The sequence below is a fragment of the Urocitellus parryii genome, chromosome 4 (genome assembly GCF_045843805.1).
Source record: "Urocitellus parryii isolate mUroPar1 chromosome 4, mUroPar1.hap1, whole genome shotgun sequence".
NCBI classification, from domain to species: Eukaryota; Metazoa; Chordata; class Mammalia; order Rodentia; family Sciuridae; genus Urocitellus; species Urocitellus parryii.
The window spans coordinates 207,356,585-207,369,559 of NC_135534.1; the positions used below are offsets into that span (position 1 = coordinate 207,356,585).

At 55.2% G+C, this 12,975-nt stretch overlaps 1 protein-coding gene across 3 annotated transcripts in view; it reads left to right on the forward strand.

Annotated features, from left to right (window-relative positions):
• Positions 1-3,009: 3,009 nt before the first annotated feature.
• Ntng2 (netrin G2) overlaps positions 3,010-12,975 on the forward strand; it is a 52,894-nt gene continuing 42,928 nt past the window's right edge. For all 3 annotated transcript variants that reach the window (XM_026395514.2, XM_026395515.2, XM_026395516.2), the window contains exon 1: positions 3,010-3,256. In XM_026395514.2, coding sequence (XP_026251299.2) covers positions 3,044-3,256 — 213 coding nt within the window. In that variant the 5' untranslated portion in view covers positions 3,010-3,043. The remainder of the gene's footprint in view (positions 3,257-12,975) is intronic.

Sequence of the window (12,975 nt, forward strand, 5' to 3'; positions counted from 1 at the left end):
CGCAGCCGGCAACTCCGAGAGAAGCCAGCTCTCGAGCCCAGCCAGCTCCGAGAGGCGCTAATTCAATAAGACAGAAATCTGAGTTCAGAAATCCTGATAAAATCTAATTTTCGGGTTTTAATACCCTGGCTATCAGCCCCTCCCTGATTCCCGAGGACTCTTAAAAGAAAATAAAGCGCATTGATTCTATTTGTTTCTGAGAGCTGCAGTTTCTTAATAATATCAGGTGAAGATTTATTTTCCAAGGATCCACCAGGATACAACCTCTTACTCTGAAATCTCCCTTGCCGGCTTCTCCCTGCCATCGCCTCCTTATTCCCGGGGTTCTTGCGGCTCTCCCCCCTCCCCTTTTTGCTTTTTTGGCAAAAGCCGACTGTAATATTCGAGCGCTGAGCACACAATTCCCCCTGCGATGCCAGCAACGCAATCAACGCCCAGTTGATTGACTGGTTGTAAACACATTTTCCCCTGGCAGATTTTGTTGTTGTTGCCCCCCCCCACTCCGTTTTCCAGGGAATGCGTGGCATTTAAGTCAACAAAACTGCAAAGCAATTAATAAATTTGCAAGTTGCCCCGCACGCGGCCTCCAGGCTGAGCTCCGCTGCCTCCTCAGCCTGCCTCGCGCCCCGCGCCATCCCAGCCCGGCCAGGCTGGTCCTGCGGCTGAAGCCCGAAGCTGGGCCCTCCTTGAGAGCCGCAGCCCTGCGCCCTGGTGGTCCCTAGCCATCAGGAGCTCCCTACCTGTTAGGGAACAGTCGGGAGTCAGCTTCTAGAAGAATTAATTAGGGGCATGCTGTTTTCTGGGCAGCTCCGAGCTCTGGTAGAGGCGTCCAAACCTCTGCCGGCCGAGCTATTTTATTTTTACTACATTTTCTCAGGTTGTAAAAATAGACCTGGGCACGTTCTTTCTGGGAGTTTTCTAGCAAGGAGCGCCTTCAAGGCCTGGCTGACTCTATAACAGGTTTCTCTCAACAGCCAGGGGTGAAACGGGAAAATGTGGTCCTGGTTGGGTCCTCATTCATCTGCATTAGGAGACCTTCATCCTGAGAGAGGGGCAGAGGCCCACTTAACGCAGATGGATGAGTCCCGCTCTGGGCCTGGAGATCAGGTCTCCTGCTAGGGGCTTCTCCCAGAGCAGACAAGCTCAGCACCCAGGCGGGCAGTGTCTGGCCTTCCGTTTCTCATTTTTGGCAAGCCATTGTTTGTATCTGGGTATAAGTGGGGCTTCATGAAAATATAGTTAACCCCCCAGAGACCACCCGTGAACAGTGGCTTAAAAGGATGTCAGATGAAGAGTCAGGCTGCCATTTGCATGATTTAGGAATTGAAATGCATAATCGTGGGCGTAACAACCAAAATAATTAATAACACAGACATTTTATGCTGTGACTCATTGCAGTAACCTTTGCCCTGTTGGCCAGTTCTTTGGGCTAGGCTTCCATGCTGCTGACTGGACTCGGATTGTCCTAGTGATGTATTAAGTGCCTGGGATCACCACATCATCCGAGCCATGTGTTTCCCAGTAACATTTGTATTAGTTATATCTATTTTGGTTTTTAAATAATTACCAGAGACTTAAAATAGTAAAGCAGTAATCCTAATAGTGATCCATTTATAGACATACCCTTCAAAGATGATTGCAAAATGTTGGCCTTGATCAGAAAATCTGATATGACAAAACATTATCATTTCTGTGGAAGTCTTCGATATCTTAGTTTCTTACTGTTAAAAAAATTAAAGTCGCCATTTCAGATTGTACCTGCAATTGAAGAGGTAGTTGTCAATGCCTGGTGTTTCTTTGTTGGCCACACGTGGCCCATTCTGTACCTGTAGGTGTGGCCTCATCTGCACCTATAGTTACAGTCTCCCCGCCTCCTTTAACAACTCTGACACTTTGACTTGCAGGGCATGGTATTTTAAAGCAACCATTAACTATTGGCGCCTGGGCCTGTGGCCCTTGGGCAGACACTTCTGCTGCACCCATGAATGGTGAGAAAACACCTCACCTTTTTAATAACGTGCCCAATCTCCAAATGTGCAACTCCAATATTAATAAAAATAACCCAGTTTTCTCGGGAGATCTTGCTAATGCAGCCTCATTTTTTGCACATTCTGCCAGAGAGCTTTTGTTCTTATACATCCCTAATCTCCCCTCTTTTAATTTGTTGCAGGTGTTGTTGCTAATGAGCTCTCCTGCTCTCTCCTCTCTCCTCCCTTCTTACAATGAAAGACAAGCCAGACCCTGGGATTCTGGGTGGATGGAGAGCTGGAGTCTCAGGAACTTCCTAATAAGTTGCTGATAAGTTGCTGGTGGCTACCAGCCAAGGTCAGCTGGCCCCCATTAGTGCCTGTCCCCACCAAAGCAGAGCCAAACAGCCTGCCTGGTTAACACCTCAGTTGCTTTTTATTTCCAGTCCAGCTGCCCAGTTGTTGATACTTTTGTCCAAATGAAAAGAAATCTCTTTTATTGGACTAAGATGCCAAGTCCAGTCCCAAAGAGGGAACACGTATACCTAACATGTATACCTCCTGATTTTATTTTATCTTTACAATGCAGGCTGGAGGTTTGTTACGTACGCAGTTGTGTTGAGCACATCCCACGTTAAGGGCCTTTTAAAGACCTGGATTGATTGGAAGGACAAAAATTAAAAGCAATCTGATCCAGCCCCATGCCGGATCCCTGCGGATTGTCTCCTTATCCCATTTCCATCCACTGTCACAATTTGAGAGTCGGCTTGATTTGATCAGATCCACCTCCGGGGGAGGTGGAATGCCAAGGTTACAAGGACGCAAAGTTACGGGCAACTTTTTGATCTGTCCATCAGCAGTTTGAGAAACGCTGGCTCTGAATTTTCTGTATCGGCCTTTCGGAAAAAACAAGCTCCTCACTGTTTGCAAACCTGCAGTGCTTGAGGCTCTGGGACATCCCAGCTGCCATCGCCTGGTAGATGTGGCATTTCCATGCTGAGGCTGCAAGTCCCAGCTGACCCTGCCGCTGCCTCTCCAGGGCCTCTCTGGGCTGTGCCCCTGCGGACTGAGCAGCCATGCTGCACCTGCTGGCTCTCTTCCTGCACTGCCTCCCGCTGGCCTCTGGGGACTACGACATCTGCAAATCCTGGGTGACCACGGATGAGGGCCCCACCTGGGAGTTCTACGCCTGCCAGCCCAAGGCAATGCGTCTGAAGGACTACGTCAGGGTGAAGGTGGAGCCCTCGGGCATCACGTGTGGAGACCCCCCTGAGAGGTTCTGCTCCCATGTAAGTGCACCCCCAGCCCATCTCTGGCTCAGTCCACAGGGGAGGGGGCCTGGGTCAGACCCTTGGGGTGGTGAACCCAGCAGGAGGGCCAAGTCACAAGGCTGACTCCTGTGTCTTGGATTGGGAACAGGCCTTTGTCTCACCTTGGAAATGGGCCAAAGCCTAGCAGCCCTTGGGTCATGTGACACCCTCTGGGGTCAGGGCAGTTTTGGCCAGCTGACCACAGGATGGTTTTCTCTCAGGAAGAGAGTAGTATTCCCAGTTCTGCAGCCTCAAAGGTAAGCCCCGCCTCCCGGTAGGGAGCCTGCCCCTGGGCGAGTGAGTAAGCGTGGACTGGACCTGCCTGGGTTCTTCCCTTCCATTGCGCAGTCTCCTTGTCCACCCAGCCCAATCCATCGGACAGCTATGAGGCCAGCGTGTGCCAGCACAGAGCTGGCGCTTTGCAGAAAAGGGTTGCAAGAAGGGATCTGTGGAGTCCCCCCAGACCCCCAGGCTCTGTCATATAAAGTAGCAGGTTTAGGGGGTAGCCTCCAGACCAGTGACATCTCTGGACTCTGTTCTGCCATCTGTAAAATGGCACACCAATGGAGCACACTTATAGGGTAGTTGGAAGGAATTGGTGGCTTGAGGAACATCTGTTCACAATAGGGTTGGGCACAGAGCAAGTCCCCTGAGGTGTTAGCTGTTGGCACTCCAGCGGTCAGCAGAGATGAAGGCCCGCGGCCAGGGTCTCACGCCAGGAGGTGGTGGAGCTGTGATTCCCGCTGAGTGTCTGGCTCCCAAGTGGCTGAGCTAAACGGCCTCGAGCCACCCTCCAGCAGGAAGCTGGGTAGGGCACCAGGCTGCAGCCACAGAGGGGCTCAGAGTCATCTTCCAGGTGGCTGGTGTCTCTGAATGTCCTTGGGGGAGCCACCAGGCCTCTGGGGTTATGCAGGGCCACCCGGTGTCCCCACCTGGGCTTCCTGAAGTTCTCAGTCCCGTGGGACATCTTCAGTCCCAGCACAGAGCAGCCTGGGAAGGTCGGTTCCCACGTGGGCTTGTCAGTGGAGATAAGGCTGTCACCGTGGGTGGTGGCTGGGCCAGGGCCAGCTGGGGAGGGAGGGGGAAGCAGCACAGGGCTGGGAGCCAGGGCTGGATCGCATAGTCCGTGGGCATCACTGCTATGGGGACCGCAGGGCCACACTGGCTCAGGGACAGGCCAGGGGGCTGGGCCCTGAAAGTCAGGGTTAAGGCCAAGCCGGGAGCGTGGTTCTGAGTCCACATCTTGGTCCACCTGCTCCCTGGCCGAGTCAACCTCTGCTCCTGGTGTAGAGCCTCAGCTTTATTTCTTCCTCTTAAGTATTTATTATTATCTTATTATGGCAGGGGAGTGGGACAGTTAAATAGTAATTCACAGGAGGGACTTCCAGTCCAGGGATCAGGGGGTGACGATGACCATCACATGCTAGTCCGAGGCCCTCTCCTGGTCAAAGCCAGCTCCGAGGGACCCCTGGCCCTGGACTGCCCTGCCTCCCCCCTGCAGACAGCACCCTGCGCAGCTTCCCGGGGCGGTGGCGCCCCTACAGGTCCTGATGCTGGCCGAACCTGAGCCCTGGGGTCTCGAAGGAGCGCTCCTCCCGCTCCGTTCCTTTCCTGGAAGGCAGGTGAAGAGCGCAGGGAGGAAGGTCAGCATCCAGAGACCCTGCGTGGCCAAGTCCTCAGCGACGCGCCACCTGTTTGGTGGATGTGAATATTTCATGACGGCTCTGCCTTTGATTACAAATGTGGACACAATATGAGTCTGGGAGGCTGCCGGCAGGTGGAGGCTGGCTTCTGCAGGGAGGTGAGGTCACCTCCAGTCTGGATTCAAACATAGCACCACTGTGTACCATGGCCCCTCCTGGACAGGTCCACGACATTTCCCATTTAATCATTTCTAGGATGCCCCAGGGTGAGGCCTGCTCTGATCCCTCCTTAGGGATTAGGAAGGGTTGCCTAAGTCCTGTCAAGGTCACCCTGTGTAGAGGGCAGGCCAGGAACTTGTCTGTAGCTGGTCATGTGCACACCTGCAGGTGGCACAGTCCACCCTCTCTGAGCTTCTGACCTCCCTGAGCCTTGTTTCTTCCTCTTTCGATGGAGACAGTACTGAGGAGGGTCACAGTGCTGGTGGGAGGACACAGCCTGGCCATGCATGCGCTGGGCACTTGCTGGCACCAAGTAGGTGCCCCACAGTCAGTGACTGCTACTAGGTGATCACTACTGTTGTTACTCCTGTGGCTCTGGCCCACCTTTCCTCCCTCCTCCCTCCCTCCCTGGTTCCTTCCTTCCCTCCCTGGAGTTCTCTGCCTCTCTCCAGCCTGAGGACACCACACCCTGCGTTCCCAGTCTCCAGGCAGCAGGCAGAGCATATTCTTGCCCAGTGAGTCTCTAAACGCCTCCAGTCAGAGCAGGTGGCTCATCAGCCACCAGGGGGCGTGAGAGCGGCAGCCAGCCCACCCGATGCCCCTCTGCCTTGCTAAGGTTCAGTGGGTCCCTGCTCCCCTGCGCCCCTCCTTTGGCAGATGTGGGCCTGCCTGTCCCAGCTTGCAGCCGTCCTAGGCGTGAGCCCAGGACTTAAGAGGGGCCGAGGGGCAGCGCTGTCTTCAGATCCTGCGTGCAGACCCTCTCTCCCAGGCCTCCTGCCTGTCCTCCGACAAGGCCACCTGGGAACCAAATTGTAAATTCCAGCCTGGCGAGGAAGGGGAGGGAGATGAAAGACAAGATAAATGAATAAATAAAAGCCTATTGGCTCTAAATGCACAAGGAGAATTAATAGGGATGAGCTCTCAACCGAGGATTCTTGGGCAAGGACAAAATTTCAATGAGGGCTGCCGGGGAGCAGAGGCGAGCCCCTCCCGCAGGCAGTTCCCGAGGCTGGGAGGAGGACAGGGCTCAGCCAGCACAGGCTGCTCACCCTCCCAAGGCAACTGCTGCTCCCAGGCCCCTCTGGGATGGAGAGGGCGTGGAGAGGCCTGAGGGCAGCCCCATGGTGCTCTGCAAGAGGCCACCTTCCAGTTACCTGTGCTCCCAGGAGAGCAAGGGGGCACCCTTTAGGCCACGGGGATGAAAGTTGACCCCTTGAGACTCAGGTGAGAGACTGGGTCAGCCTACCCTGCCCAGGCAGGGCAGCCTGGCCCCATTCTACACCCCTGCTACCCAGAGTTAGTCCTCCAACCTCTGAGCAGCACCAGCCTCACCAGGTTAGAAGTGCAGAATCTAGGGCCCTGCCGCAGACCTGCTGGGTTAGAATCTGCATTTTCTTTCTTTCTTTCTTTCTTTTTTTTTTTTTTTTTTTTTTTTTTAACAAGAGAGCCAGAGGATTCTGCTGGATAGACGCAGAGTCTGGTTCATGGAGGTGAAGCCTGTTATTGATGAAGGAGATCTGCGGGTCCTGTGGGATCTTTGCAGGAGAGAGGAGGACAGGCAGGCAGGAGGGGCACAGAGGGTCCTGAGAAAGGCACGGGGCCACAAACTGGAATCCCCAGGTGCATGTGGGACCTTGCCATCGCTGGGCCCCGGGCTGCACTCTGAGACTTGGGAAAGGTTCCAGAGAGGGAGAGACAGCACTATATTCTGGCAAGAGCTACAAGTCTGGAATTCAAGCTGTAAGCTCCTGTCCTAGCACTGCCACCTGCAGGTTCCATTACCTGGAGCGGGTCATTCAGATTCTCCAAGCCTCAGTTTCCCCATCTGTAAAGAGGGATACAATCATCACTGCCCCCTGGCCTTCCTGGGAGAAGAAGACACCTCTCAAAGTCTGCAGGGGCTTAACTGACAGTGGGAATTCTGTTCTAGTGTGAGGTTTGAGTCTTATCTCCTCTCCAGTCTTGATCATCCTGCTCTGTCCACGTGGAAATGGATGAACACTGAACTTTTCATGTAATGAGGCTCCAGAGAGAGATTGGAATCCATTCTGTGTGACCTTCAGGATGAGATTTAGCCTCTCTGAGCCTGGTTTCTTCAAGTCATGGCTATTAATAGACCATGCACAGGGGGCCTGTCGGGAGCTCGGGGCCTGGCACATAGCAGATGCTCAATTTATGCTGCCTATTAGCCCCCCGTGCTCTACCTGCAGATGTTTGCTTCCCCTTGGAAACTCCTCGAAGGCAAGTCACCTCTGCAGTCCTTGCCCACTGCACGTGGATAGAACAAATGGGTGGATGGGAGGAATGGTGAGATCCAGGGAGGCTTCTTGGAGGAGGAAGCTGTCTTGAAGGAAGAACTGGGGTTTTCCAGTTGGAAGCCCCTGCTTCTCACTGCTGCAGCCCCTGCTCCGGCAAGTTTGCAGTCGATGAAGCCTGGGGTTTGTACAGCTCTGTCTTCGTCAGCCTCCACGAGCGCTTCAGCTCTCAGTCTCCTGAAGTGCCCGAGGCAGGGCCTAGCCTAGGACAAGAATAGTTCCAGGAGGTGACATCTTGTTGCACAGTGATGTCTCCAGCCCAGGAGCAGACATGAGGAGATGGGTCAGATCTTTGTTTTCTGGCCCTTCTCATGGGAGCAGGTTTGGGTCAGATGCCCCAGGGAGGGCGGGGGCTGCTCAGTTGGGGTACGGTGGGGACCCAAAAGGCCTGGAAGAGACATCTTTCCAGAGGGTCAGAGACATGGGCCACTCTGCCGGCCCCTCTTCCGTTCCACTCCCCACGCTGGTCTGGGTAGATTTTCCTTTGGGCGTTTCTGAGCGGTTATGGTGAGCTGCTCCAGCCCCATGTGCCCGGGGGCAGGCTGTGGGGGCTCACCCGCAGCCCTCCCTGCTGCGCTGGGATGGGCCCCACAGGCCCCGCCACGTCCTCCCCTTCTGCACTGGGGCACTTTGGCTCAGTCCCTGAGACTCCAGCCTTGGCTTTTACATCTGAAAATGGGAACCATGTTTTCACAACCTGGAAGGAGTCTGAGGACTGAGAAGGGACAGGCGTGTGGAGCCCTGGGCTGGGTGCCTGCGCAGAATGAATGCCCAGGGGGGAAAAAAAGGACTGTTTGACGTTTTAGGTTTTCTCCTTCTCGAATGTAGCTTGAGGGGCAAAAGGAGGAGAAAGGTGACAGGCAGAAGATGACCCGAAGGCCAGGCAGGCCGCCCAGGCGTGAGCCTCCAGCTCAGACTGGGGTCCTGCAAGTTTCCAAGAAATGGGGGCCAGGCCGAAGGACCCAGAGGACAGGGCGTGTGTGGATGACAGAGGGTGGACAGGCTGTCCCCCTGGCACCCCATCCAGGTCCCTGCGGGGCTGTGAGCAGGAACGTCACCGTGCCACTTGACACAAGAATATCCCAGGGCCTCCCAGGGTCCTCTTGCAGGGACAGGGTGGGCGGGAGTCACCCTTCTTCCATCTGTGCCGTCCACTCTCTGCAGTTAGGAGGGATTAGGCCCAGGGCTCTAAGAGGAGGAGGGTGGAGGAGGGGCGGAGGTGAGAGCCACCCACAGCACGGCAGCGCCTGGCCTTGGGGTGGACCCGAGCTGACCAGGCCACACAATGTGGCCCCTTGCCTCCCCTCCCACATGTGTCCACCCCAGCAACAGCGTGGACTGCAGACCTGATTCTAGCACCAACCAGGATGGAGGCTGGCCCACCTGTGGCCTGGCCAGGGCCCCCAGGCCGTGTGGATGCGGGGTTCCCTCCTCTGAGAGCCCCGGGTGATGCAGGAATGGCAGAGGAGCAAGAGCGGTTCTGCGGCTTTGTGGGATCTGATTAGTTTTTCAGCAGCAGCAGATTTGCTTGGATATATGAAATGTGTTTCTAATTCCCTGCGCACACACCGACTGCCAGCAGGGGCAGCCAGGGTGCCCGTGGCAGGTGCCCGCGCCCGGGAGTTCCAGGCCCAGCCCAGGGAGACCGAGCCAAGCCCCGAGCCTCAGTTTCCCCAACTGTGCCACAGGGGTGTGGGGCTGGATTAGCCTCTCTACCACGTGGCCCTCTAGCACATTCCCACTGTGGCTAGTCCAGGACGTTTCCATCCCCCACGGTGAAACCCGTAGGATTCAACATCACTCTGATTCCTCCCTCCCACCCCTGCAACTCGGGTCTCCTTTCCGTTTCTGTGGATGACTTACTCTGGACATTTCATATAAATGGAATCATCCAATGTGGCCAGCCTGGTGGGTGTGAAGTAGTATCTCATTATGGTCTTGATTTGCATTTCTCTGTGGAGTGTCTTCTCAAGAGCTTATTGGCCATTTGTCTATTCTTTGGGGAAAATGTCTATTTATTTAAGTCTTTTTGCCCACTATTTCATTGGATTCTTTTTGTTATTGAGTTGTACATGCTCTTTATATATTCTGAATACTAGACCCTTATCCATAGCAAATATATATTTGAAAATATTTTCCCCATTCTGTGGATGATCTTTGCCATCTCTTGATATATCCTTTGGTGCACAAAATCTTTAATTTTAGTAAAGTCCAGTTTGTGGATTTTTTTTTCCTTTTGCTGCTTGTGCTTTGGTGTCTTATCTGAGAAACCATAGCCAAAAGTAAGGTCCTGCGTTTACCCTTATGTTTTCTTCTAAAGCATTTATAGCTAGCTGCAACTCTATGTTTAGGTCTCTGGTCCGCTGGGACCTAGTTCCTGTGTTTGGTGTGAGGCAGGGGCCCCGTGTTTTCCTTGCATGTGGCTATTCGGTGTTATTGGCACCATTTGCTGAACAGCCTGGTCTTTCCCATTAGATGTTCTTGGCATCCTCGCCAGGGTCAGCTGGCCATAGGAGTGTGAATTCACTTCTGGACTCTCAGATCTGTTCATCAAAGCAGTGAGCATCCTGTGTGCAGTCCTTCATCAAACCCTCCCAGATATCCCGCCTGGGAGAAGCTACTGCTATCCTCCTGTGCCCACTTCACAGATGCGGAAACTGAGACTCCAGGACTGAGGTGTGGCATTGAGGTTCCAACTCGGATCCCAGGCAGGTAGTGACTGTGCTGTGGCGAGGCCTGAGGGCCGGGGGCAGGGAGCCAAACACTCCCACGACCCCCCCCCCCTTTTCCTCTCCTGCCTTTCCCTGGTTTACCTTTTAGGCTGAGATACTGACTGACCCTCAAAGGAGGGCCACTGGGGTGGGATGCTGTGACTCCCCTCTGGTCTCCAACTCTCTCCCCAGCTTCCACCTGTGCCCCTCGTGTCCCCGCAGTGCCAGACTCTGTACCTGCCCCCTGGCCATGCAGAAAGTACTGGACGTGGTAGGTGCTGACCTCATGCCTCTTGTCCCTCCTCTCAAACAGAGTGCAGCTTAGGGGCGGTCCTAGAGATTGCCTAAGACCAGGGACCCCAATATTTGTGAGCTCATGGAAATGGAGCTGGCTGCCCAGGGGGAAGTGGGACCTGGACCTGGCCACAGGTGGCCTTCTGTAGGCTCCTGGGAGCACAGAGCAAAGGCACCGAGGGGTGGAGTCAGGGCCTCCCATTCCTCCCAGGAAACAGCCCAGAGTGACTTCCTTCAGCCCCCAAGAGGGAGCAGCGAGGCCCAGCGGCCCCAGCATAGCCCTGGGCTCCCCAGGAGTGAGTGGAGCCTAGGGACAGGAGGCATCTCACACCAAGCCCCCATCCATCCACTCGTGCCCTAGATTTGACTTCTCATGGTGGCATCGGTGGGGGGACATGGGATATGTGCCTAGAGGTCAGCTGTGGCCACTGGGGTGCTGCACCTGCTCCTGCAAGGTGGGTGAGGTTAACACATTCTCTTTCGGGCCATCTTGTCACCTTTCAGTGGAGACATGCTTGGAGCTGGCTCTTGCAAGCCCAAGGGGACCAAGAGTCCCTTTCCCAGCCCATCTGTAAACCATGGTCCCCCTTGGTGGCAGCACCATGAAGGTGACAAGGAGAGAATGTTCTGTGACAGGTGGCAGGGTCCAGGGTGAGGTGGGACAAGGTGGTGGTGGGTATCTCAGCAATGGCTGCAAAGATGCATTCCCCATGGTCTGCAACCGGGTCTGGGTGGCGTGTGGGCAGCGGGAGCTTGGAGAGCTGGAGCCTGGGGAGGGCACCTTCTATAGCCACGTGTTGGAGCCTTTCCCGTGTGCCCCGTGTTGTGGCCTTTTGTCTTCTCACCAAGACCAACAGCTAATACAGTGCTGCAGATGAGGAAAGGGAGGCCTGGATTGCACAGCCAAAGCCAGGATATGTCCCCAGGGCCCTGACCACTGTCCCACCCTACCTGGTTCTATGACTGAGAGTCTGAATGGCGGCCTTGATGGTAGGCACCACACAGGGGCCTCCTGGGTTGGAAGGAGCTGAACTCCCCATGATGACGGTCCCTCCAGATCCAAACCTAGAGGTTTCTAGAGCTGCCCCGCCCCTGTGAAAGTCCTGCAGCCGCTCTGCCAGGACCCGCCTCCTCCCGAGCACTCTGTCTTGAGTCCTTAGGGCCTCCTCAGCCTCCTGTTCCGCTCCTTTCTGCTGCCCAAGTCATTTGTCCACTTGACTCCAAGGGCTGGCCAGGGAAATCAGAGCAGTGAGCCTCGTCCAGCCTCGTCCAGCCTCGTCCTCTCCGCGGGAACTGACGTCTGCTGTTGGGCAAAAGGTGACGGGGAGGCCAGTATGACGGCCGCGGGTGTCCCGGGAGCTCCCATGGGCCACGTGGAGCCCTTGGCCACCAGGCTGCAGAGAGCGAATGGGTCCACTGTGGAACTGCAGGCTCTGGAGCGTCCCTTCCCTTAGGAGTCCAGAGCAGCCAAAGGCAGGTGACAGCAGGAGAAGCCAGCTGTCCAGAGGGCACCTTGTCTCTGCCCTGTCCCCTGGCCCGCCAGCACCAACTGGCACCTTTGCCAACAGCTGTGCACCTGGCACCACCCTGCGGCCTCCAGGGGGACGGGGCTCCCCTCTGCACTGGCCGCCAGGAGCTGAGTGGCCTCACCCAAGGCTCTCCCCCTTTGGGGTGAAGATTCCCTGCCTGTGTGTCGACCTCAGAGCCCCTCTTTTCTGGATTTCTGGATTCTGCTGCTCAAGGAGCGAGAGAGAGAAAAGCAGAAAACAATACCTGCTGACACCCAGGAAGACCCGGGGGGCCAAAGGCAGGAGGCCAGCTTGCCTCAGTAGCAGAACCCCAGTGCAGGAGGCTCGCGACTTTAGGGGTCACAGGCCCTTCTGAGAAGACGCGCCACTCTTCCTGGAATAGCACCCGCACTCATCCATGCAAAGGCTCACCCCTGCACCTGCACACGAGGTTGCAAACACTTGTGGGGACTTCCCAGACCGCCCAGTCCACCTGGAGAGCCTGTGGTCAGCCATCCAGCCAGAGGATCCTGGCCTCTGGGGGCTTTCAAGCTCAGAGTAGTTAAGGTTTGTCTTCTTGTTACTGACTGGTCCCCATTGTCTGAAAATTTTCTTGATTCCACACCCTCTTATTCTTGGGAGCAGCAGCAGCTAACATTTATTGCATGCCAAGTGTATACTAAGCACTTAACCTAAAGTGGCTCATTGAATTCTCACAGAAAGCTTTAAATGAACGCCAGTTTGGAATGAGTGGTCTCAGATTGAGAGAGGTTAAGCCACTGGCCCCCGGTCACACAGCTTCTAAGTATAGGATGTTGGCATCTCCAGCCTGGGCTGCTTAGACCAGCCCCTACCCCCTGGCCAGGTTGCATTGCTGATGTGAATCCCTGTGACACCTCAGCATGTGCCCGATAGATGGAGGTGGCTATTGCCCTGCGCTAGGTGAGCACCCTGTCCCTGTCAGCCAGGAGGAAGGGGGTCAGGGAGGAGCAATGCTGGCACTTCCCC